Raw genomic sequence first — 21652 nt, forward strand, 5'->3', positions numbered from 1 at the left:
ATCATCGCCCACAGAGAGGGGCCACGATATGACGTCAAAGCGATCGTACCGGCGATCGCCGAGATCTGGCTGTCAGGACCACGTGGTTGGGGATGAAGCGGGATTATAATGAGGTACGATGTGGCATTCTTGTCCGGCGCGTGGACCTCGAGCGTGGCAGCCGCCAACAGCAACAGCCAAGGTCCAACATACCTCAACTTCTCACTATCTATAGACGGCTCATACAGCTCAAGAGCTTTGTTCATCGCAGCTGCACAGACATCCCACCGGCATAGCGATCCTCGAACTAGTCAGGACGCTCCCGGATAAGCGTAGTCTTGCCAAATTTCGAGCTCCGCAGCTCTGAACGTTCCGCTCGCCGACGCGCTTCCGCCAACCGTGATCAGCCAAGATGCAGATGCTCACTAAGGTCAGTCGTGCTTCTGGGAGCGATTCGAGAGCTGCCTCGGTCGGGATGGTGGGCTGGTAGACGCGTGGGCGTGTCGCATGTCATCAATGAGCTGACTCTTGCAGTTTGAGAGCAAGAGCCCAAGGGTCAAGGGCATTGCGTTCCGTACGTTACTCTCCAACCATGCCCATGATGGCTTCAAAGCGAGGACCGAAGGCTGATCCTTAAGACCCGAAGACACCACTGCTCGCTGCCTCGCTGCACAATGGTACCATCCAGCTGTGGAACTACCAGATGGGCACCCTCGTTGACCGGTATGACGAGCACGACGGTGAGTCTCTTCGTCTTGGCTATAGTGAGGTCAAGCTGATGTTTAGGACCTGTTCGTGGTATCTGCTTCCACCCTACTCAGCCTATCTTCTGCTCGGGAGGCGACGACTACAAGATCAAGGTGTGGAATTACAAGCAGCGAAAGTGCCTGTTCACCTTGACCGGACGTGAGTTGTAGAGTTGTATTCAAAGAATACAGCTGTAGCTGACCAAAAGATCTCGATTATGTCCGCACCGTCTTCTTCCACCGCGAGTACCCGTGGATCATCTCCGCGTCGGACGATCAGACTATCCGGATTTGGAACTGGCAATCAAGGACGTGTATCGCCATTCTCACTGGACACAATCACTACATCATGTATGTCCGGCTTCCCCTACACTCGATCCTAGCTGACCTCCAGGTGCGCTCAGTTCCACCCCTGGGATGACCTCGTCGTTTCCGCCTCGATGGATCTCACCGTCCGAGTCTGGGACATCTCCGGCCTTCGCAAGAAGAACCAGGCACACCAGGCGCCCATGTCCTTCGAGGAACAAGCGGCACGGGCGAACCAGGGTCAAGCCGACCTCTTTGGCAACGCCGACTGCACCGTCAAGTTCCTCTTGGAGGGACACGACCGCGGAGTCAACTGGGCGTCGTTCCACCCTACTCTCCCCCTCATCGTCTCGTGTGGCGACGACCGGCAAATCAAGCTCTGGCGCATGTCCGAGACCAAGGCGTGGGAGGTCGACAGCTGTCGTGGACATTTCAACAATGTCTCGATGACGATGTTCCACCCCAGGCATGAGCTCATCCTGTCGGCGAGCGAGGACAAGACAATTCGGGTCTGGGATATGACCAAGCGGACGGCGGTGCAGACGTTCAGGCGGGAACATGATCGCTTCTGGGTGTTGACTGCGCATCCTGAGTTGAACTTGTTTGCTGCAGGTGAGCTCCTCGATGACCATCCGGATGGCAAATGAAGCTGACGCTTAGGCCACGACAATGGTCTAATCGTCTTCAAGCTCGAGCGTGAACGACCAGCCTTCTCGCTTTCCGGCAACCAGCTCTTCTACGTCAAGGACAAGGTCATCCGCATGGCTGACCTCACCACTGGTACCAACCAGGGTATCTGCAGCGTCAGGAAGCTTGGAAGCCAATGGGTCCAGCCACGGACATTGAGCTACAACCCAGCCGAGCGCGCCGTCTTGGTCACTACCGTACGAGCTGCTTCCTAGCTGGGGTAGGATCTCATCAGCTGATTCAGCAGCAAGCGACCGAAAATGGACAGTACGAGCTGGTAACTCTGCCCAAGACCGAGGGTCCCGCTGCCGGCGATGGCAAGGATGTCCCCAGCGAGGGCAAGAAGGGGACCGGCGCGTCTGCCATCTTTGTGGCGAGAAACAGACTCGCCGCTCTTGACAAGACGGCTCAGGTAAGCTTATGAGCTCCCTCGGACCGGCCAATAGAGCTGATCATGCAGTCAATCGAGATCCGGGACCTGTCCAACAACCTCACCAAGTCGGTCAAGTGCCCCGTGCAGACCACCGACATATTTTACGGCGGGACCGCCTCGCTCCTGCTCGCCACTGCCAACTCGGTCGTTCTGTTTGACATCCAGCAGCAAAAGACCTTGGCGGAAGTCACCACTCCGGCGGTCAAGTATGTGGTGTGGAGCGCGGACGGCAATATGGTCGCTTTGCTCAGCAAGCACAGTGAGCTTAGCAGAACACAGTGGAGTGCCGCAGTAGCTGATCTCCAGCCATCACTATCGCCAACAAATCGCTTGGCCAGAGCGCGCTCATCCATGAGACCATCCGGATCAAGTCTGCGGCATGGGACGATAGTGGGATCCTCATCTACACTACTTTGAACCACATCAAATACGCCCTTCCTCAAGGGTGAGCTTACCCCTTCGAAGAACTGCTGGACCAAGCTGACCCGCAGTGACAACGGTATCATCAAGACCCTCGAGCAGCCCGTCTACCTCACCCGCGTCAAGGGCCAGATCGTGCACTGCCTCGACCGAACCGGAACCCCGCGGACCATCACCATCGACCCGACCGAGTACCGCTTCAAGCTCGCGCTCGCCCGCAAAAACTACGATGAGGTCCTCCAGATCATCCGGAACTCGAACCTCGTCGGTCAGAGCATTATCGCCTACCTTCAAAAGAAGGGGTATCCCGAGATTGCGCTCCACTTTGTCCAGGACCAGCAGACCCGATTCGATCTTGCGATCGAGTGTGGGAATTTGCAGGTCGCGCTGGAGATGGCGAGGGCGGTGGATCGGGAGGATGTGTGGAACCGGCTTGGCGCGGCGGCTTTGAAGCAGGGTAACCACTCGGTGAGCTGGCTGTACTGTACTCAGTGTTCGGGCACAACAAGCTGATCATGCAGATCGTCGAGACGGCATACCAGAAGGCCAAGAACTTTGACAAGCTGTCGTTCCTGTACCTCACCACTGGCAACACCCAGCGATTGGGAATGATGCAGAGCATCGCTGTCAAGCGAGGGGACAATATGTCGAGGTTCCAGAACTCGCTGTACCTCGGTGATGTGCCATCTCGGGTCGCTGTTCTGCGCGAGACTGGGCAGTGTAAGTCTATCAATACCTGGGCAAGAGCGAAGCTGATAATCAGACCCCCTTGCATACTACACTGCCAAGACCAACGGTCTGGAGGACTTGGCGCTCGACATCCTCGAAGAAGCCGGTATGACCGAAGACGACCTCCCTCCTCCCCCTCAAAACTCGGGTCACAGGGCCCTTGCTCCCCCTCCTATCGTCTTCTCGCAAGCGGAATCCAACTGGCCCATCAAGGACCTCGGCGTCAGCTTCTTTGACCGCGCCCTCGCGAACGGCGGTATGGACGCCGAGTCCAGCACCGCGAACGGCACAGGCGAGCAGCTTGATGCCTGGGCGGTCAATGGCGGAGACGTCGATGGAGGGGATGCGGGAGAGGAGGATGTGGCGGAGGATGAAGGATGGGATCTGGACGCCGAGGTTATTGCCCCGCCGGAAGAAGAGGAGGTGGATGATGTGCTGGCACAAGGGGAGAGCTCGGATCTGAGTGAAGGCGTCAGTCAAGGGGTCAGCGAGAATGAAATGTGGGCGAGGAATAGTCCACTAGCGGCAGATCATGCTGCAGCGGGAGCATTCGAATCAGCCATGCAGGTGAGCTGGATATTGAACATTCGAGGTATATCAGCTAACGTCTCAGCTACTAAATCGCCAAGTCGCCGCTGTTCAATTCGCACCCCTCAAACCCCTCTTCCTCCAGGCATACCAACTCGCTCACGTCCACGTCCCCGCCAACGCCTCCCTCCCATCTCTCGAGTTCAACGTCCGCCGGAACCCCGAAGTCACCGAGCTTCGCGAGGTCCTCCCTGCGATCGCGTTCAACTTGGACGATATCAAAACTGGCGAAGTGGCCGAGGCGAACCGATTCTTTGCTCGCGCCAAGTTTGCGGAGAGTCTCGCGCTGTTCAGGGGGATCTTGCAGAAGTTGTTGATGGTGGTTGCTACGAAGCAGTCGGACGCGGACGAGGTGAGTTCTTGGATTGAAATGTGTAAGGGTTGAGCTGATCATCCAGATCAAAGAACTGGTCATCACGTGCCGGGAATACATTGTCGGCCTGACGCTCGAAGTCGAGCGGAGACGACTCGTCACGGAACAACCCGAAAACATCTCGCGGAACCTCGAGCTCGCCGCGTACTTTACGCACTGCAAGCTCGGGGCGACGCACGTCCAGCTCGCCCTCCGGTCAGCCATGTCGGTCTTCTCCAAAGCGGGCAATCACGCCACAGCCGCGGTCTTTGCGCGCCGGCTCATCGACGCCAACCCCGGAGACGCCAAGGTCATCACCCAGGCTCGGGCCGTTCTCGCCCAGGGCGACCGAAACCCCCGTGATGCGCACGAAATCACCTATGACCACTTTACGGCGTTCGATATCTGCCCGGCGAGCCTCACGCCTATATACCAGGGCTCACCGGCCGTCGTGGCTGCGTACACGGGCGCCAAGTACTTGCCCGAGTACAAGAATACGGTGTGTGTAGTGGATGGGATCACGCAGGTTGGGCTGCCGGCGAGCGGGATGAGGAGTATTGTGTAGAAAGGAGGGAGTGTATTAGATGTTTTTGGTCAGAATCTAGGTTATGAAAAATGATTGTGCTATGATTCAGGAGCTACAGGCTCTTCGTACCTCAGTTACTGTCTGTTTAGATGACCTCGGTCTGGCTCTTTGAGTTTTGAGGCCTCCGCATCGAGCATAGGCCAGGGCCTGGGTGATGTTTCAGATAAGGTTCGCGCTATCTCCCGGTGGTTCCGGGGGCGATCAGTGAGCGCGACTTGGGTTTTTGACGGAACAACGGAGTATGACTCTTTTCACACTTTGCAAGCTATACAAGCCCAAGATATCCTCGCCGCGACAAGGCTTTCGCCAAAGATCCCTCGTATATCCATCGTGCCTCGAAAGAGCCCGCGACGAGCTGAATTCGTCGAGCCTGTCCACCGCGCGCAGTTGAAGAACTGACCGCCCACCGCTGCTCGTCCCGCGCGCAGTCTATTCACATCCGACCCGTCGTCGATAGCTGTACTCCGCGGACATGGCTGGCGGAGCGTTCTTCGTATCTGGCGCAGGTGGCGATGAGGAGTACGAGGGCACAGGTGCAGGCGGCTCGTCCGGCGAAGGAGCGCATGCTGTCCAGTGGGTCGGCAAGGCGGGTGTGAGGGGACCGAGGTGGGCGCGGATGCCGCTCTTGACGGCTGGCATGCTGGGGATCCAGTGTGTATGGTCAATCGAGATGGGCTATGGTGAGCTTGCATCACGCTTCTGACGTCTGCAGCAAAGACAAAGCACGGTGCCGACCAGCTGACATCCGCAGCATCCCCATACCTCCTCGACCTCGGACTCTCCAAATCCCACATGTCCCTCGTCTTCATGGCAGGACCCTTATCCGGCCTCATCGTCCAGCCACTCATTGGTGTCTTCACCGACCGCTGCCGCTCCCGCTGGGGCCGCCGACGGCCCTTCATGATCGCCGGTATCCTCATCTGCGCAGTCGCAATGATGCTTCTCGGCTGGGCGCGTGAGCTATCGGCGCTTCTCCATGGCGGCTCGGCCCTGTCGATCGGCTTTGCGGTGCTCGCCATCTACTTGATCGACTTCTCGATCAATGCGGTCATGTCGACAGATAGGGCGTTGGTGGTGGATACGCTGCCGCCGGCGCAGCAGGAGGAGGGAAGTGCGTGGGCGGGAAGGATGTTTGGAATGGGCAGTGTGATTGGCTTCTTTGTGTGAGTTGAGGCTCTTTTACAGCTGTAGAATGCGTACGTTTCATTCGAATGCAGTAAGCTGACCAGTCAGAGGCGGTTTAGACCTCACACCGGTCCTTCCTTTCCTCGGCAGCACCCAGATCCAGATTCTGTCGTTTCTGACTAGCGCGACGTTGCTCTTCACACATGTCTTCACAGCTTGGGCAGTGTCAGAGCGTGTTCTGCTACGGGACGAGTGAGCTGTGTCACCGTCGGTCACAGAGACGGTCAGCTGACGATCAAGCCGCGCACACTCTCAATCAAACCTATGGGCCAATATCCGCGCCATCTGGGACAACATCTTCGCCTTACCACCCGGTATCCAAACTGTCTGCTTTATCCAATTTTTCAACTTGTACGTAGTTCTGCTTCTTCCTCTTCGTTCTCCTCTGTACTTCTGAGACGAAGCTGAGACCCCTCCAGCCTCGCCTGGTTCCCAACTCTCTTCTTCACCTCCGTCTGGGTATCCGAGATATACATCTCATCAGTCCCATCTGCGGGGATCGACCCAAAGGCATTCGCAGCGGATGCTGTGCGCGCCGGGAATCGAGCGCTCTTTCTGCAGGCGATCGTTACTGTCGTCGTGTCCATCGGCGCGCCGTTCCTTGTCTCCGAGTCAGGCGTACAAGTGGGTCTGCAGCAGAACGAGTATCAGTCATTAGGTGCGGAAGGCGAAATGGCAGGTACTAGGAGAAGAGAAGCAGGCTCGGCGCGAGGTGCAAGTGGGGCGGGTGTGATGGGATACGTCAGAGACATGGCGGGGTCGTTGGTGGACAGGGTCAAGAGTGGGAGGTTGTTGGAAGTACCCATCAAGGGGTTGACGCTGGTCAAGCTCTGGAGCGCTGCGATGTTCACCTTCTCCTTCGCTATGGGCATGACTTGGTGAGTTGAGATCTTCCCTCTGAAGTCATAGGAGAGACATCATAGCTGACGTTCAGGTTTGTTAGCTCGGTCGGACAAGCGTACATCGTCATTGCTATCTGTGGCGCTTCATGGAGTCTCACAAACTGTAAGTAGGCCAAGAGTCAGGATAGCGAAGTGGACGCTGACAATCACAGGGGCACCGTTCTCTCTGGTACGTTCCGGCTTCCGCGTGCCCACACTTGGGATATGTGCTGACTTCCAGATTGGCGAACTCATCCTGATCGATGGGCAAATAGATCGGACGGGTGGCGGCATGGCCCTCGCCCCTATCGACCGCCCATCCCTGGACGAGACCCACCGCTCACCTGTCCCACCCCTCCCACCTCCATACTCCCGCACCGTCTCCATCTCCGCCGCCGAGCACGCCGCGCCCATCCTCTCCCGGCATAATAGCGCCCGGTCATCTATCGAGCACAAGCTCCAACGATCCCCGCCTACCAACCGACCAGGCGGTATGTCCCGCTCGTTATCACGGCAGAACCCTCCGACCCCTTTGAGGGTACATCAGTTGGAGCAATCCGGAAAGCTGGACGACCTGGAAGATGACGACGCGTCCAATGAAAACTCGCTCGTCCTCCATCATTCAGACGACGAAGAAACGGACCTCCCGCCCCGATCACCTCTTTCCCCTTCCTCCCCTCGCGCTGCTCAGGGCAAGTCTACGGCAGACAAGGCTGGCGTCATCCTCGGAATACACAATGTCTTTGTCGTCCTACCGCAATTCTTGGTGACAGGCTTATCATCTGTCATCTTCTCTATCATGGAGCCGGACAAGGGGATACCGGCCACACATCCGAATGCGGGTCCGCCTATCGGCAATGCGACGGCGGGTGTTGATCTGGGATTGGGGGCGGATGTGACGAGGATGGCAGTTAGGGCGCTGGCGAGACGAGCGGAAACGGCGGTGGAGGGTGCCTCGTCAGATGCTGTGGGGCTGATATTCAGGTAAGTGTGATGTCGGATGAGAGGGGTGAGGGCTTGGCTGACTTTTGCAGAATAGGGGGAATCAGCGCGGCCGTGGGAGGGGTGATCTGCTGGCGCTTATCTAGACGGTGGGCGAGAGGGGAAGGGATCTGAGTGTAGATGCTTGGAGGTGCGGACAAGCATTCGTGCGTTGTACTGAGTCGGAGGTCGCATGATACTGATCTACTAATTGTACATCGCCCTGGCAGACAGGAACGATGGTTGTCGTGACGGATGATCCACCATGAGGCGCCGTCACGCCCAACATACTTGTAGCCAGAGCGCTTTTGTCAAGCAAAGGGGAAGCGGGCCTGCCTGAGCTCATGGGAGCTGCTAATCTTGGAACAAACGCGGAGGGGGAGAATGCTGGCAGGCGGTCAAGACCGCCTCCTGCACATCAGCTGCCACCAGTATTGTGTGACTTGTGTCAAGGGGGCCAGAATGAAGGGATCGATGGGACCACTGGAAGGCGTCCGACTGGCCGCGGGGTCGGATCAGGCAGACACAGGCTGATTCTCTTTGTCGTCGAACCTCTTCCTCGTTCGCGCAAATCCCATCCGCTGTGCGAGTGCTTAACCCTGCTCACATCTATACTCAGTATACCGACCACGACGTCCCGGCCACTATAGGCAGCTCCTTACTCAAAGCACCCTACTATGAGCCTACACGGTGCAGACAGAACCCTGTGTCGCGTTGAGACCAGAATCGCGAAGGGACCAGGTACAGAAGAGGAGCAGACGCTGGATGCACGACAAGAGCAAGGTCCGGAGACTCCGACGAGTCACGCCTACATCATTGCGAGTTGTGTGTGCTGTGAGCCTTCGACTGACGTCTTTGAGCTGGACATCACCGACGACGAGCGCGCCGCGATTCGAATCACCGATGACGATGAGGGAACAGATGAGAATTTCCCTTTGGGACTGCTACCGTTCTTCCTCTCTCGGTCGGACGTTCCTGATGAGCTGAAGATCCGCCTTGCGCGCAAGATTGTTGAGCAGCGGGGGACTGACGAGGAGAAGAGCCAGGTGCGAGAGTCCTACGGCGATGCTGCGACGGTCGCTACTCACATCACCGACGATGGTGAACCTGTACAATCAGACGCCGCTCCGGCTCCCTCGTAGTAGACCGAACCAGGCTTCTTTCTCCAACTCAGTACTCAGCGGCGCTTACTCCTGTCTTCCATGCATGAACATACCCCAATCAATAGTGCCGCATAGATCCCACAGTCGCCCAGCGTGATCGCATACCGCAGCTGCGCAGACCGGTGGGAAATGTGCAATGCTCTCTAGGCGCCACATCGTTGAACTCATGGTCACCGGTGAGCCACAGAACATGCTGGAGGCGATGCTCATTGTGGTAACCGACGTCCTTTATAGCGCTGCAAAGCCCCTCATCTGATAAGGGACCCGAATGAAAGGACGGCGAATGGCGATGGCGTTTGGGTTCAAAAGGTACGGCCACGACAGTCTATGTATAACAGGCAAGACCACGGCCCGGCCACTCTTCCACATGCCACTGACCACCATCCACAATCTACGCTACCTCGGGACCACTACTCAATCCACCGACAACGCTCGCCCACACGTCCAGAATGTCTTCCGAAGGCCTTTGGAGGCTCCGATACGACGTTGCGTGTACTGACCCGGAAAAGCAGACTACTGCCAAAGGAGGTGGTGGACCTCATCGTCTGTGCTGGTCTCCTAAAGCAGGACACGACAGTACGGATATCGGTCAACGACCGCAGCGCGCTTTATGCGGGCAGCGGCGACCAGCTCCTTACATGGGCGCCCAAGGTCTGAGAGGATTTTCTACTCAGGTACTTCCGCCGAGATTCTGCCCACACTACCGGACGACGTGCGTGTGCGCATCGCAGAGGCGATTCTCAAGGAGATTGGGAAGGACAAGGGGGGCGAGAGCGGGCTTACGGAGGCTGACAAGCTCATGCTGACGAAGGCGGCATCCGAGGTCACCACTGTCATCGAGGGGTCTCACGGGCCGACTTCGGGCTACACGCCATTGGCGGGTTAGTCTCTGAGCAAGGAGGGAGCGCAGTTGATCAGACACCAGTATGCATGAGAGCAACATGCTCAAGGTGTCTAAGAACATGAGTGTCCACTGCTAAAGGACATTGTCAATGTCACGGTGAAGTGGGTCGAGAGCGATCTGCACCGTGAGCTCTTCCGTTAGCGACCATCCCCTCCGTACGTTAGTATTACAGACAGTCGATACATCTCTGCTTCACTACAATACAAGCAAGAAGTATGACTACGCGCCAAATGACCAAGCTACCAAAGATACAACTCGTCTCTCACCGTCTTCTCTTCTCTTCTCGCCCGCCTACTCCTCCTCCCTGATCTTGACCGCCCTTTCCCTCTCCCTCTCTTCCCCCCTCGCTGCCGTCCTCCTCTTCTTGTCCTCCTCGTACGCCCGGAACGTCTCCTCTTCCCCCTCTTCCACCTTGTAACCCTCCGTAGGCAGCCCTTCCCTCTTCATCGCCTCGAGCCAAAGCGGGAGTGTGGGCTCCCATAGCGGATGTACGTTGGTCGGATCCACCGGACACGCCCAGACGCCTCGATCGACCGAGGCGGGCGTAGGAAGTGTCCAGCCGGACTTGGCGTCGATCTCGTGCATCTGGGGCGAGATGTCAATAAAGGAGAGGACGTCGGGATGTTGGGCGCAAAAGGCCGAGATGAGGGAGTTGTAGGTATTGGTCATGGATATACGGACGGGGAGAGTGCATAGTGGTGGGTCATGCAAGAGGAGGGATTCGATAGTCGTCTTTTTGGACTGTGGGGCGGACGAGGGGCTCGAGACCGACGAGCACGAAGATGCGAGAGATGGAGCCGAGGTAGTTTGATCGAATATGTCGGTACCCTGGGATGACTGTGACCGACCCGAGATGGGAGTGACCGGACGATCCGTCATCCCCATTGTCGACACCCCAGCTTCTATCCCCTCTGTACTCGAATCCCGCTTCATCTGATAATCCCGCCATTCCCGCGTTCCCGTCGAATCAAGTAACTTTTGCGCCTTTTGGTGATCCTCCTCTAGCCGCTCGACGTACTTCTCCGGTATCCGCGGCAGTATACCATCTTCCACCAGAGGAGGTAGAGCAGCAGCGACGAGCATCTTGCCCGGTGGAGGTATCTTGCCCGTAGCTTCTCCTGCCTGGATGGCGCGACGACGTGCGGCAGACTCGCGAAGCCGTTCCCCGATCGGCCCATTGACGATCTCGCGCTCGAGGAAAGAGATGTACGCCTTCGCGACCGCCTTGACAAACAGCTCTGGACCGAGCGCCGGACCAGTCAAGGAAGTCTCGGTGGCGCGGGCGAGGACCGTGCGGGACAGTCCGGGCGTTTGGTCTTCTTCGTCCGTCTCGGTTTCGCTTTGTGATGTGGAAGCGGATGTGGGAGTTTCGAAGGAGAGGTGAGAGAGAGGTTTATTCTGAAGCTGCCAGAGATAGTTGATCTGAAGGTCCACCTGGTGGGTCAGTCTAGCCCAGCCAGCAGGAAAGAAAGGCTTACATTGCCGAATATGAGCAGTGCCCAGCGACCGCCGGATGGCATATACCGATATGGGGGCGGAGCGAGGAGGTCCTCCAGCGCGGGTAGTAGCTGCTTGGAGACTTGCTTGGCAGACTTTGGATTGTTGAGCCCCTGCATCCTTAGCTCACTTCATGCAGGCAAGTCACGGATTAACTCACTTTGGCCGAAGCTCCTTTGTATGTCGTCTTTCTCGCGCAATCATTGCTGAGCAGCTTCATAGGTCCGACGAAGCTGTCCCCGAAGACGAATAAGCTTGGGCTGCTACTTGTCGGTGGCGCAGTCGCGCGAGCTCGCCCTGGACCAGAAGAAGACCGGCTGACGCTGGGTCCGCCACCCGCGGACCCTGTTCGCGACATGGGCTGAGCGTCGTATGTGGGCCATGGTGCAGCCGATGCTGCTTCCCGAGATGAAGAGGCTGGTGTTGTACGCGACCATGGAGTGCGGGACTGGGAGGGCCCGCCCGCTGAGCGGTCGGAGCTGGCTGGGCGAGGGCGGGAGGACTGGCCGCCGGAGGAAGCCGAGTTGGATGACGAGGCACAAGCGGTCGATGAAGCAGGACTGCGATTGCGCAAGTGGGGAGGCACGTAGGCTCCAGGCATGCTGGGGGATGGGAGGTATGTATAGTCAAAGGGATAGAAGCTAGAGAGGCAAAGCTGGGCTTCTATATGTAGGCTGTGTGGAGATGGCCGCGCTGGACAGACACAAACTTGGGGGATCATTTAATTACGTCATGAGGCTGCACGTGACCTTTTTGCCTGTACTGGGCCGGTATCAAAACTTTGACAATAGAAGATGATCGCCACCTACAGCAAGATCTGATACTATACCCCCTTAGCCGCCTTCAATACTATATAGACTGACGCCTCCACACCGCAAGCAGCTCATCACTAGTCCCCGAATCCATCACAGATCACACACGCCTCGAAGCTACCCTGAAAATGCCAGCCCAAACTGCCGGGCGGATCGCCCTCCTCACTACCGGTCTCATCGCTACCGGTTGCCTCGGCTATGCCGTCTACTTTGACTACATGAGGCGCCACTCGGCAGACTTCAGACGAAGCATCAGTACGTAGCTTTGCCGTTCAGCTCTGCAGAGTCGATAGCTGACAGTCCTCAGAGAAGCAGCACGATGCCATTGCCGCTGCCGCTGAAGAGAAGAACAAGACCGAGAGGGAGCGGAATGCCCGGGTAGGTCCTCTCAGCGTAGCGGCGAGAACGTCAGACTGACAACTAGGCACTCCTTGCAGTACTGGACGACATCCAGACCGAGGCCCCACCTATCTCGCCAGAACAGCAGGAGGTTTACTTCCAGGAGCAAGTAGCTCAGGGTGAACAGCTGGCAGTGATGGGTAAGTCTCGGTTTCTGCTGTTCTGCCATTAGAGCTATGCTGACAATGCAGGTCCTGAACACCACGTTGAAGCCGCTTCCCGATTCTATCGCGCCCTCCGGGTCTACCCCGCCCCCATCGAGCTCATTCAGAGTGCGTAGCTGAATGTCCCCTCAGCGGCCGTAAGCACAGCTGACCGTCGCAGTCTACAAGAAGGTCGTCCCTCCTCCCGTCTTCAACATGGTCATTGAACTCACCATGATATCCGAGGCCCGCAGCGCTGCTGGCGGCGACTTTGCCATGCCCCCTCAGGCCGCACCCAGCATCGAGGACCTGGACGACTCGAGCCCGCCCTCCTCGTCGAGCCCAAAGGCGGACTCGGCGACTAGCGGTACGAGCTGGGAGAAGTTGGACGCTGCGTAAGCTGGGATGATGATAAGGACGGAAGGGGACGGGGAGGAGGAGCGGTAGTCAAGGGAGCGATTAAAGGCAGGAATGTGCGCGGGAGTAGATGACGAGGGCGAGGGGCATGAGCTTGGTGTCGACATCAACGGGATAGATCGGTTACGCGAGGGGAGCTGCTAGGCTATAGCATTTGGAGCAGGAGGCTGCATCTGTATCCACTAGGGTAGAGATTGGAGTTCGGACGAAGTGAAGAATATCATGCACATCTCATTTTGCTGATCCTGCTAACGCCTATCCCTCGAGTCCGGCTGCCATTCTTGCACATCCGCTGATGACCCGTCAAACGTCTCATATCTGGATATCAGCGTGGGCAGCAGTGGCACAAGATCGACTGAGCTCACTGTTGTACGTGGCCATGCTATTGGTGGTGGCTGTCCTCTGCGAGATAATGTTGCCGGCTGTACCCTCAGCTCCTGTACGCGATACCTCCTTGCGAGACGAACGTACTGATCATCCTGTCCATAGTGATACCCGCCGCCGCGATGCTCTAGCCCGCGATGGCGATGAGTGCTACACGCTGTCAGCTCGGACCACAAGTCGGAACCAGGTCGCCTGAATCGTGAAGGTCACACGCACAGTTCTGCGTGAGGCGTCTGGGCTGATCCTCTATGCCACTGACGCTCCTCTTCATATCTCAGTCGAGCGGCATACTCGCTACATCATCAGCACGGGACCAGCCAAAGGCACAAAAGCAAGCTTACGCTTCTCGTCGGCGCCACTCTCTTTCCCTCCTGACCGCCTCTCGCTCTTCCCAAAATCGATATCGCATCACACACTCCTCCCGATCCCCGATCTCCCTCGCGCACTCGTCATACCACTCGGGCGGATCCATCTCCCTGACTACGTCAGCTTTTGGCGATCGCGATACCACGAGGACCTACGGCCTGAACTCAATCACAGAGTCACTGAAGCCCTTCATCGCCTTGATAGACTTGTACACTGTCCACGCGAAGACCGTATGCTTCCCTCCTAGCTGTGAGAGCGAGTGTCTGATCCGACGGAGAGTAGGGGCTTTGATAGTAATCGGATCGTTGTGCCAACCGTTTGGCTCAGGGGAGATGGAGAGCGACCGGAGGTTCCGCACGCCGAAAAGCGGGGACGAGTGATTCTCGGCAACGCACTCATCGTCGTAGTTTATATAGTCGAAGACGATCCCGAGCTTGGCGAGCTTGGGCAGGTACTCATCAAAGATATCCATGGCGAGCTTGGGGAGGTACTCGTCAAAGATATCCATGGCGATCTCGAGGTCGTCATAGTCCCGGACGAATGGCTCGGTGATTCTGAGCTCGCGAAGATCTGGTCCGAGGGCTATAGCGAGCTCCTGGACACTCTCCGCGGAGATCTCCTTATCCTCCTCCGGCTCCAGCTCGAAGCTCTTCATAGGCTCGCAGCCCCCTGCTTGGCGCTGCTGGAGATGCACCAGCGCCTCGTTGAGTGACGGCCGGAGCCGGCACTTGTACACGCCGTACGAGATCCGCGTGACGCGCCGATCCAGATCAGGATTCCGGAAGAGCCAGGTCCTCCACTCTTCGATCCGCCCCTCAGACTCCGCATATGACCCGTGGTGTGACCTATACGTGCGCTCTACAAGCTCGATCGCGAGGGTGTGCCGGCCCAGCTCGATGCCCGTACCGGGCCACGATGGCGTCTCCATGAGCGACTTGCCCGCCGATGGCGCGTCTCGCTTGGGAAGGCGTCGGCCGAACATGACGAGCTCGACATGGCTCTCGAGATCGACGATGATCTTCCCGTCGGGCCGAAGATGGACGATATACGAGTCGTCGTGCTCCCTAGCTGGGTACTCGTATAGGACTTTCCGGAGGTGCGGGAACTTCTTCCGCCAAGGAGCGAGTCCTTGAGGAGAGTCTTGGGGTCGAAGCGGGGAGTAGACTCGACCTTGGCGTCCCACTTGATGCGGGGCTCGCGGTCTGGGTCGGTGATACTCGGGCGCGGGCTGCGGTCTAGGACGAGGACCGAGTCGCAGTAGATGACGCGGCGGGGCTGCTCTTTAGCTCTGCACCATCTCCGTTGACATAGCGAGTAGGAAAGAAAGGTCCCAAGTATCCTTAAAGAGAAACAGTGCAGGAACTCACTCCGTCACGTCGGCTCATCTTGGAAACCAAAGACACGTGAATCTCCCTATACAGCTCCGCCGCCACGCTCGCCGTTGCCGCCTTCTCCAGCCTCAGCATCCCCGCCAGTGTCGCCTTACTATCGATATACCCAAACACCCTCGCTCGCAGCTCCGGTGTGAGATACACCTCGCGCGCCGCCCGCCCACCCGCCACGATATCCCTTGGGCAAGCACCGTGATGCAGCGCTTGAGGCGGGGCAGTGGGTGACGCGTGACATTGGTCTTTGTGCGCAAAGTGATGTCGCCAGCCCCAGCGACTGCTGGCCGGGAGACGGTCTTCGGTGAAGTGACGCGGTCCAAAGGTCGGTACCTCGGGTGGCTGTCGGTCCCGCCTTTCGAGCTCCCTCGCTAGTTGTTCCGAGATGCTCGGCCGGGGCATGGTTGTAGGCGTGCTGGAGACCAAGCTGAAGCCCGAGTCTTAGTGCTCAGTATGTATAGTGAGAATTGGGAGCGGAGGAGCAGAGAGATGGAAACAAGCGACTTGAAAAAGCATAACAGCTCATTCGTCGCCGCAGCGTCGACGGTGGATTTGACGGATCGTCGCCGCCGTTTCGACGACGCCTCGGGAGGCAGCAGGCCTGTCTCGGCGTAGTCCTTCGGCCGATGTATAGACAGGATGCATGCTGGAAGACTGATGCTACCTTGAATCAATTGATATATTGAAGGCCTGTTCCTGGTCCTCGGACGCGTCTTTGCGACATGTTGCATTCCTCATATGAGCGATCTGTGTTAGCGTCGCGCGCCGCACTTCAGTCACTCGAGTAGACTGGTCGGATGAAGAGCCAGATACGCTCCTTCCATTACTCCGACAAGGGCTACATAGCAGATAGACCTAGATATACACAAGCAGTCTGATTTCTTTCAATTCACGCCTCTACAGCAGCACCTAGTACCAGGCGCCCCTTCCCCTCCATCCCGGGTTCCACCCATTTGACGGCTTGTCCGCGGCGCGACACGCCTGAGTAAGATCCTTACGCGAGGAAGGCTTTCTGCAAGGCTCATTCATGCTCCGGCCTGGTACTTACGACTTGAGCTCCCTAATGACCTTGTTGAACTCGGGTTGTTGATACTTGAGTTTGAAGTTCCCATTTTGGAACACGCACTCCCGGCAGCCTAAACGGTAGACCGAGAGAGCCACCTCGGCGTGATGATACGCGTCCGAGTCGTTATCACCGCTTTCCCCGCCGATGGGCATGAACGAGAAGAAGCGGAGCTTCTTTAGTGCCGACGGTAGAGGAGTGGACGTGCGGTCGAAGCTGAGGTGTGGCCCTTTGGGGTACATGAAGGGGTCATAGGTGATCTTCAGGCTCTGAAGCTTGGGGGTCGTCTCATCGAGGATACTGACAACCCCCGCAAAGTCTCCGAGGCCCTCGAGGAGGCGGTCCGCGAGTTCGAGCCTCCGAGCGCCGGGACCGAGAGCAGTGACTACCTCCCGAATTTGGTCCAGCGTGAGCCCGCCCGAATGCGTCCGTTCACGCAGGGCGAGAGCCACCATCGGCTCGCATCCGCCGTCCTTGCGCATATTGAGGAACCGGATGAGTGTGTCGAGCGGGGCGGCCAGCCAGCCGTCTTCCGGGGTGATGATGCTGGTAACCCTCTTGTCCAGCTCCGGATTGTCAAACAACCAGCTCCGCCAGACCTCTTTCGCCTCCTCGCCCACCGGGCAGCCATGCGCATGGATCGCGATCGTATGCTTCCCCACCGTCATGCCGGGGAATGTAGGTTCATTCGGAAGGACGCCTTTACCGACAGGAGAGGTCGGTGGGGGGTAGTTCATGCTGAGCTGGAAGGGGGTCTCGATATCGATAGTGACGTGGCCGTCATTGAGGTGGGCGATGTACGAGTCCTCAAGCGGATTGATGGGGCGCTCGTACATGAGGGTTGTGAGGTTTGGGCACTTTTTGAGGGCATTGTCGATCCGCTCGAGGAGCTTCTCCGGCTGAAGCGCTCGCCGTTGGGGAGCTTGGGGCGTCACCGTATTGGATTTGTGCTCAAGCTTTTGGGCAAAAACGTCCATGGGGGCCCGAGGACTGAGATCCAGAGTCCGAACAGCGTCGCAGTATGCAGCGCGTCGTTCCTATCCCGTCAGACCATCCCCAATGGCAAGGCAAGAAAGCCGGAGCCAAGAACTCAGATTCATCCTGCTCATCATTTTAAGTCTCCCTAGATCCACCGTCTCATATAGAATCTCCGCGACAGGTGCAGAAACTGCCTTCTCCGTCCGCAGAATTTTGGCAAGCGACCGCTTAGTACAAAGCTGGAAGATGCGTCTCCTCAGCTCCGGGGTAGAGTACACCTCCCCGGCCGCCGTCTTCTTGGTAGGCTCATCACTGTCACTGATGACGATAGGCTCAGCGATGGTGCTCGCCTCGGCCGTGTCCGCGATAAGGACTGGCGCCGCGACCGTTCCGAGCGGGTCGACGCGCTGACGTTTCGCGTCGGGAGTGGATGAGAGGATGGGGAGGGAGGTAAGGGTGTTGGTATCTCGGTCTTGCAGAGACCTATATCTCAGCTTGGGTGTCTTATACGAGAGTGGGATCTACCGACATCTTGAGACTGTCTTGTGCGAGATGAGAGGCGATGGAGGGAGCGTGACGAGGAGGCTGGCCTTTGTTTACACGCTTCCACATTCCTCATGACGCACGGACTGGATTTACGGCATCGGTCACGCCCGGCCGGACCCGGCTTGGCGCCTCGCCCACAGCCAGCTGCAGCACAGCCATCTCGCAGCTTTCACATCACATCTACCTCTTCCATCACAGCTCCATCATACTCTGATCAGCGCACCCGCTGTCCAGGCCTCTACGTCGATCACAAAGAACCGAAGCACACGAATCTCACCAAAAGTGTACGGCAACCTCGCGAAATGGGCAACTGTTTCTCGGACCCCTCCAGCCACCCTTCGAAGTCAAAGGCCCAATTTACAGGCGGCGGACAACGCCTAGGGTCCGGTCCTGCACCTGCAGCAGCCGCTGTGGCGCCACCGAAACCTCAGCCTCGATATACCGATCCACCGAGGACTCTGGGCGGGGCGGTGGGCGGATCGCCGCCAGGGGCCGGTGCGGGCTCCGGAGGCGTAGGGGACGAGGAGCAGAGAGAGCGGATGAGACAAGCTGCAGAGATACGAGCCAAGAGTGTGAGTCGCCCTTATAGGTCTATCTTCGGGTGAAGGAGGTGCAGCTGATAGACCAGGCCTCGTCAAAGGGCGTCACAGCCTCAAATCCCAAGGCAGGGCAACTATCGGCAAAGCTCGCGGCGGAACGGAAAGCTGGGATGACTTCCCCTAGACAGAATGATGAGAGGCTGATGGTGAGTGTCTATCAGTCCTTGCGCTCGGAGAAGCTGACAAGTTCAGGACAAAGGAGAGTGGAATTAGACTGAGAGATGGGTGTTTAAAGGTCATGGTCATCTGCTGGAATTGATCTGCGGATGGTGTCAAGCAAGGTCTCGATCACCCGATTACCTTTGCCGATGGCACGATCAGGAAACAAGGTTGTAAATGTACTTAGTTGTCTTGTGTGTGGAGTCGGGGCGATGTGCCAGTATAACCCGCGACCTGACCGCTTATAGTGCACTAATCACCGCTCTCAATCATCTCCTATAGCTACAAACCCGAGATAGTCCATCTACAAAGTCACCCCTCCCTACGACGCACTCGGCCAATCACTCCCCCACACCGATACGGAACGAGGGCGACGCCCAGCTGTCATAGTCCGACTGCAGAGCCGGGTTCCCATTAACCCGCAAGACCCTCAGCAGGACTGAACTGATCAGCTTCATCCTTTCCATCTGCCTGGCGATCTGACTCACACTTGTAGTTTCCGTTCGGTATCCTGCTCCCATCGTTGTACTGAGGCGCGATGAGGCGGACGTAGGTATAGGACTTTGACAAGTCGGAGCCATCGATATTGTTTGTGCTGACTCATCAGTCACAGCTCTTACACATCCAAGACGACACTCACTTTCTTGATACATCTGACCAAGTGAAGATGTTGCCCTTGATAGGGACCTGCTTGAACGTATTGGTGTTCGCAGCGGGCTTGGCGGTACATCCCCTCCCTTGGAAGTTGGTATACTGACACCAAAGCTTGAGAGCGGCCCGCAGCTTCTCCTGGGTGTTGGCGGATGCGCGAGCAGAGTGACGGGATCGGCGAGCTGATCTGCGAGCGAGGTCGTTGTGCGGAGTAAGGAGAAGATCCGAGGACGAGCCGGCCATGTCGGAACCGATTTCGATGAACGGCGATGTTACCAAGTCATCCTCTAGCGATTCCTCTTCCTCCTCCGCCTCAGCCGTCTGCTCCTCCCCTTCCTCGGCGTCCCGCTTCGTGAACGTCGGCTGGAATCCCAGATTGGCATCCGCCGCCACCAGATCCATCACCATCGCCCTCGTCCCCGTCAAGAGATTGAACATGATGGACGGGAAATCCCGCGTGTTGCTCGTCGCCGAGAATTTGAACACTTGGCCTTCTCGAGCCGGACTGGCGTAGACACCCTGGAGCAGGGCGGGCGAGGCGGTGTTGAAGGCGGTAGGGCGATTGGAGATCATCTTGAGATCCCGCATCTTGGTCGCGGCGCCCATATAGGTGATTTTGAGCGGGACGGGACCGCCAGTAATGCTGATCTGGCCCGAGAAGACGGGGAGGCGGGAGTCGTCGACACCGGTGGGAGGCGCGAAGGAGAGGAGGAGGATGGTAGCTTGACCGGGAGGGAGGGTGAACGAGGACCGAGAGAATTTGACAGTGGCGGCGCCAGAGGGGGAGGCGTCGTGCTCGAGCCCGGGGTAGTCTGCCATCTTGTTCCTGGTCTGACTGATTAGCACTGATCTCGACATCCAGAGTGAGGAAACTCACGCTGTCCAGGCCATACATCAAAACCGAGGGCTGATGGGACAGCTCGTACGTGTTGGTAGTGGAACCGGTGTTGCTGATGACGACATACTTTGTCCCCTGGAAATGCTCCGTGTCGTTCAAAGTGATCATCGAAGGGGTCACCTTCGTTCCCGCATTAATCGCGTTGTTGACCTGCAGCATCCCCGCTCCGACTCCCGCTGCCGACTCATTCTTCCCTTCCGAGCCATACGGGACCGCCGAGGCCGTCGCGAATAGCGCGTCCCGCATGGCCTGCAGATCCCGCTTCTCTCCCCTGTCCGCCTGCGCTTTGAGGAAGAGAGCGACCGAGCCGGCGGTCAGAGGGGAAGAGAAAGAGGTACCGCTCGTCACCGTCCACCGATTGTCTGGGTACGGCGCGAGGACATTGTAGCCGGGAGCAGTGAGCTTGGTGGTGTAGTACATGTCGTACGTCGGACCGGTCGCCGAGAAGTCCGTGAGGCGCCCCGCCGATGGTCGAGGCACATATGCGAGCTCCTGGGGGAAAGTAGCGGTATAGGAGATCCCGCTGGCCGTTCCGTCTTCAAGGCGCTTCCCGTCCGAATGACTGATGGCGCCGTACGGGAGATCGTTGACGCCCGATGGCTGATTGAGCCCATCAACATTATTGACAAAGAAGATCGCTGCGGCGCCGGCAGCGGTAGCTGTGGCTGACTTGACCGAGAAGGCGCAGGTCCCGCGAGGGCAAACGACGATGTAGTCGTGGAGATTGGAGGGTGCGTCTGCCGGAAGGCCGGAGCAGAGAGGATCCGTGGTGAAGTAGACGCTGTTAGGGCCGAGGGATGAAGGGAAGGGGAAGAAGCGGCTAGTGGTGACCCGGAAGGACGAGCCGTCTGAGGTTGAGAGGGACATCTGGGCGAGATGGTCGCCCGCGCTGTCGACCGAGCCGGCGGAGAGTACCGAAGGGTCCGTACCGTCACTATCGGCGTAGAACATGCCGTTGAGACCAGCATTGCCACTTGCCCATACTGAGAGTCAGCTGAAGCCCCTCAGCTCAAATTCCAAATCCAGCACTCACCACACTGAATACCCTTCTTTGCCAGCTTGGCCGCCGCTACCCCCAATGCCGAGCCCGACCATCCCGGGTCCGAGCTGATACTGAAGTTGATCACATCCGCCCCATCCTGCTCCGCCCTCAACATCGCCGCCAGCTCAATATCGGTATACGTCGACCCCGGTACACCCCGAACACCGATAAGGCATGATGTCGCGCCCCGGTTGCAACTCCTGGCGCGTCAAATACATTGTCCAGCCCGGCCAGCAGACCACGCCACACGCCCACACCCCTCGTGGGTGGGGGGCGGGCCACGTGTCGCAAGATTCGACCAGGCAGTAGAGTTACGGGGTACTCGTCCGTCCGGCACGGCGGTGTGCTGCCCGTTAAAGGCGCCACCACATCA

At 57.9% G+C, this 21652-nt stretch overlaps 8 protein-coding genes across 8 annotated transcripts; 4 read left to right on the forward strand and 4 right to left on the reverse strand.

The window, feature by feature from the left end:
• Positions 1 to 391: 391 nt before the first annotated feature.
• MKK02DRAFT_32517 (coatomer WD associated region-domain-containing protein) lies at positions 392 to 4805 on the forward strand (the record flags this gene model as incomplete). Its single annotated transcript, XM_053088521.1, has 15 exons — positions 392 to 409; positions 514 to 553; positions 618 to 719; positions 766 to 885; positions 935 to 1076; positions 1120 to 1643; positions 1692 to 1915; positions 1966 to 2130; positions 2179 to 2410; positions 2458 to 2596; positions 2643 to 3039; positions 3093 to 3291; positions 3335 to 3867; positions 3914 to 4240; positions 4287 to 4805. 15 exons carry the CDS (start codon positions 392 to 394, stop codon positions 4803 to 4805), a joined length of 3681 nt encoding a protein of 1226 aa, XP_052947510.1.
• A 493-nt stretch (positions 4806 to 5298) lies between these two features.
• Positions 5299 to 8008, forward strand: MKK02DRAFT_24284 (major facilitator superfamily domain-containing protein; the record flags this gene model as incomplete). Its single annotated transcript, XM_053086871.1, has 9 exons — positions 5299 to 5506; positions 5578 to 5989; positions 6060 to 6203; positions 6252 to 6362; positions 6431 to 6889; positions 6946 to 7016; positions 7066 to 7082; positions 7134 to 7876; positions 7927 to 8008. The coding sequence occupies 9 exons, from the start codon at positions 5299 to 5301 to the stop codon at positions 8006 to 8008; spliced, it is 2247 nt and encodes a 748-aa protein (XP_052947511.1).
• Positions 8009 to 10231: 2223 nt separating this feature from the next.
• MKK02DRAFT_32519 (uncharacterized protein) lies at positions 10232 to 12038 on the reverse strand (the record flags this gene model as incomplete). Its single annotated transcript, XM_053088522.1, has 3 exons — positions 10232 to 11374; positions 11419 to 11550; positions 11598 to 12038. The coding sequence occupies 3 exons, from the start codon at positions 12036 to 12038 to the stop codon at positions 10232 to 10234; spliced, it is 1716 nt and encodes a 571-aa protein (XP_052947512.1).
• A 339-nt stretch (positions 12039 to 12377) lies between these two features.
• On the forward strand, positions 12378 to 13190 carry MKK02DRAFT_43667 (mitochondrial outer membrane translocase complex, subunit Tom20 domain-containing protein; the record flags this gene model as incomplete). Its single annotated transcript, XM_053092545.1, has 5 exons — positions 12378 to 12504; positions 12557 to 12627; positions 12674 to 12788; positions 12840 to 12920; positions 12973 to 13190. 5 exons carry the CDS (start codon positions 12378 to 12380, stop codon positions 13188 to 13190), a joined length of 612 nt encoding a protein of 203 aa, XP_052947513.1.
• Positions 13191 to 13719: 529 nt separating this feature from the next.
• On the reverse strand, positions 13720 to 15745 carry MKK02DRAFT_43669 (uncharacterized protein; the record flags this gene model as incomplete). The annotated part of the gene is made up of 6 exons (XM_053092546.1): positions 13720 to 13742; positions 13852 to 13886; positions 13934 to 14068; positions 14114 to 15026; positions 15065 to 15233; positions 15326 to 15745. The coding sequence occupies 6 exons, from the start codon at positions 15743 to 15745 to the stop codon at positions 13720 to 13722; spliced, it is 1695 nt and encodes a 564-aa protein (XP_052947514.1).
• Positions 15746 to 16252: 507 nt separating this feature from the next.
• On the reverse strand, positions 16253 to 18089 carry MKK02DRAFT_32522 (uncharacterized protein; the record flags this gene model as incomplete). Its single annotated transcript, XM_053088523.1, has 5 exons — positions 16253 to 16355; positions 16392 to 17443; positions 17540 to 17867; positions 17914 to 17974; positions 18011 to 18089. The coding sequence occupies 5 exons, from the start codon at positions 18087 to 18089 to the stop codon at positions 16253 to 16255; spliced, it is 1623 nt and encodes a 540-aa protein (XP_052947515.1).
• Positions 18090 to 18232: 143 nt separating this feature from the next.
• On the forward strand, positions 18233 to 18742 carry MKK02DRAFT_43671 (uncharacterized protein; the record flags this gene model as incomplete). Its single annotated transcript, XM_053092547.1, has 3 exons — positions 18233 to 18502; positions 18559 to 18675; positions 18722 to 18742. 3 exons carry the CDS (start codon positions 18233 to 18235, stop codon positions 18740 to 18742), a joined length of 408 nt encoding a protein of 135 aa, XP_052947516.1.
• A 287-nt stretch (positions 18743 to 19029) lies between these two features.
• Positions 19030 to 21394, reverse strand: MKK02DRAFT_43672 (uncharacterized protein; the record flags this gene model as incomplete). Its single annotated transcript, XM_053092548.1, has 5 exons — positions 19030 to 19127; positions 19177 to 19283; positions 19329 to 20170; positions 20217 to 21220; positions 21271 to 21394. The coding sequence occupies 5 exons, from the start codon at positions 21392 to 21394 to the stop codon at positions 19030 to 19032; spliced, it is 2175 nt and encodes a 724-aa protein (XP_052947517.1).
• Between the last annotated feature and the right edge of the window lie 258 nt (positions 21395 to 21652).

The sequence above is a fragment of the Dioszegia hungarica genome (assembly GCF_025882075.1).
Source record: "Dioszegia hungarica strain PDD-24b-2 chromosome Unknown MKK02contig_7, whole genome shotgun sequence".
NCBI lineage: Eukaryota > Fungi > Basidiomycota > Tremellomycetes > Tremellales > Bulleribasidiaceae > Dioszegia > Dioszegia hungarica.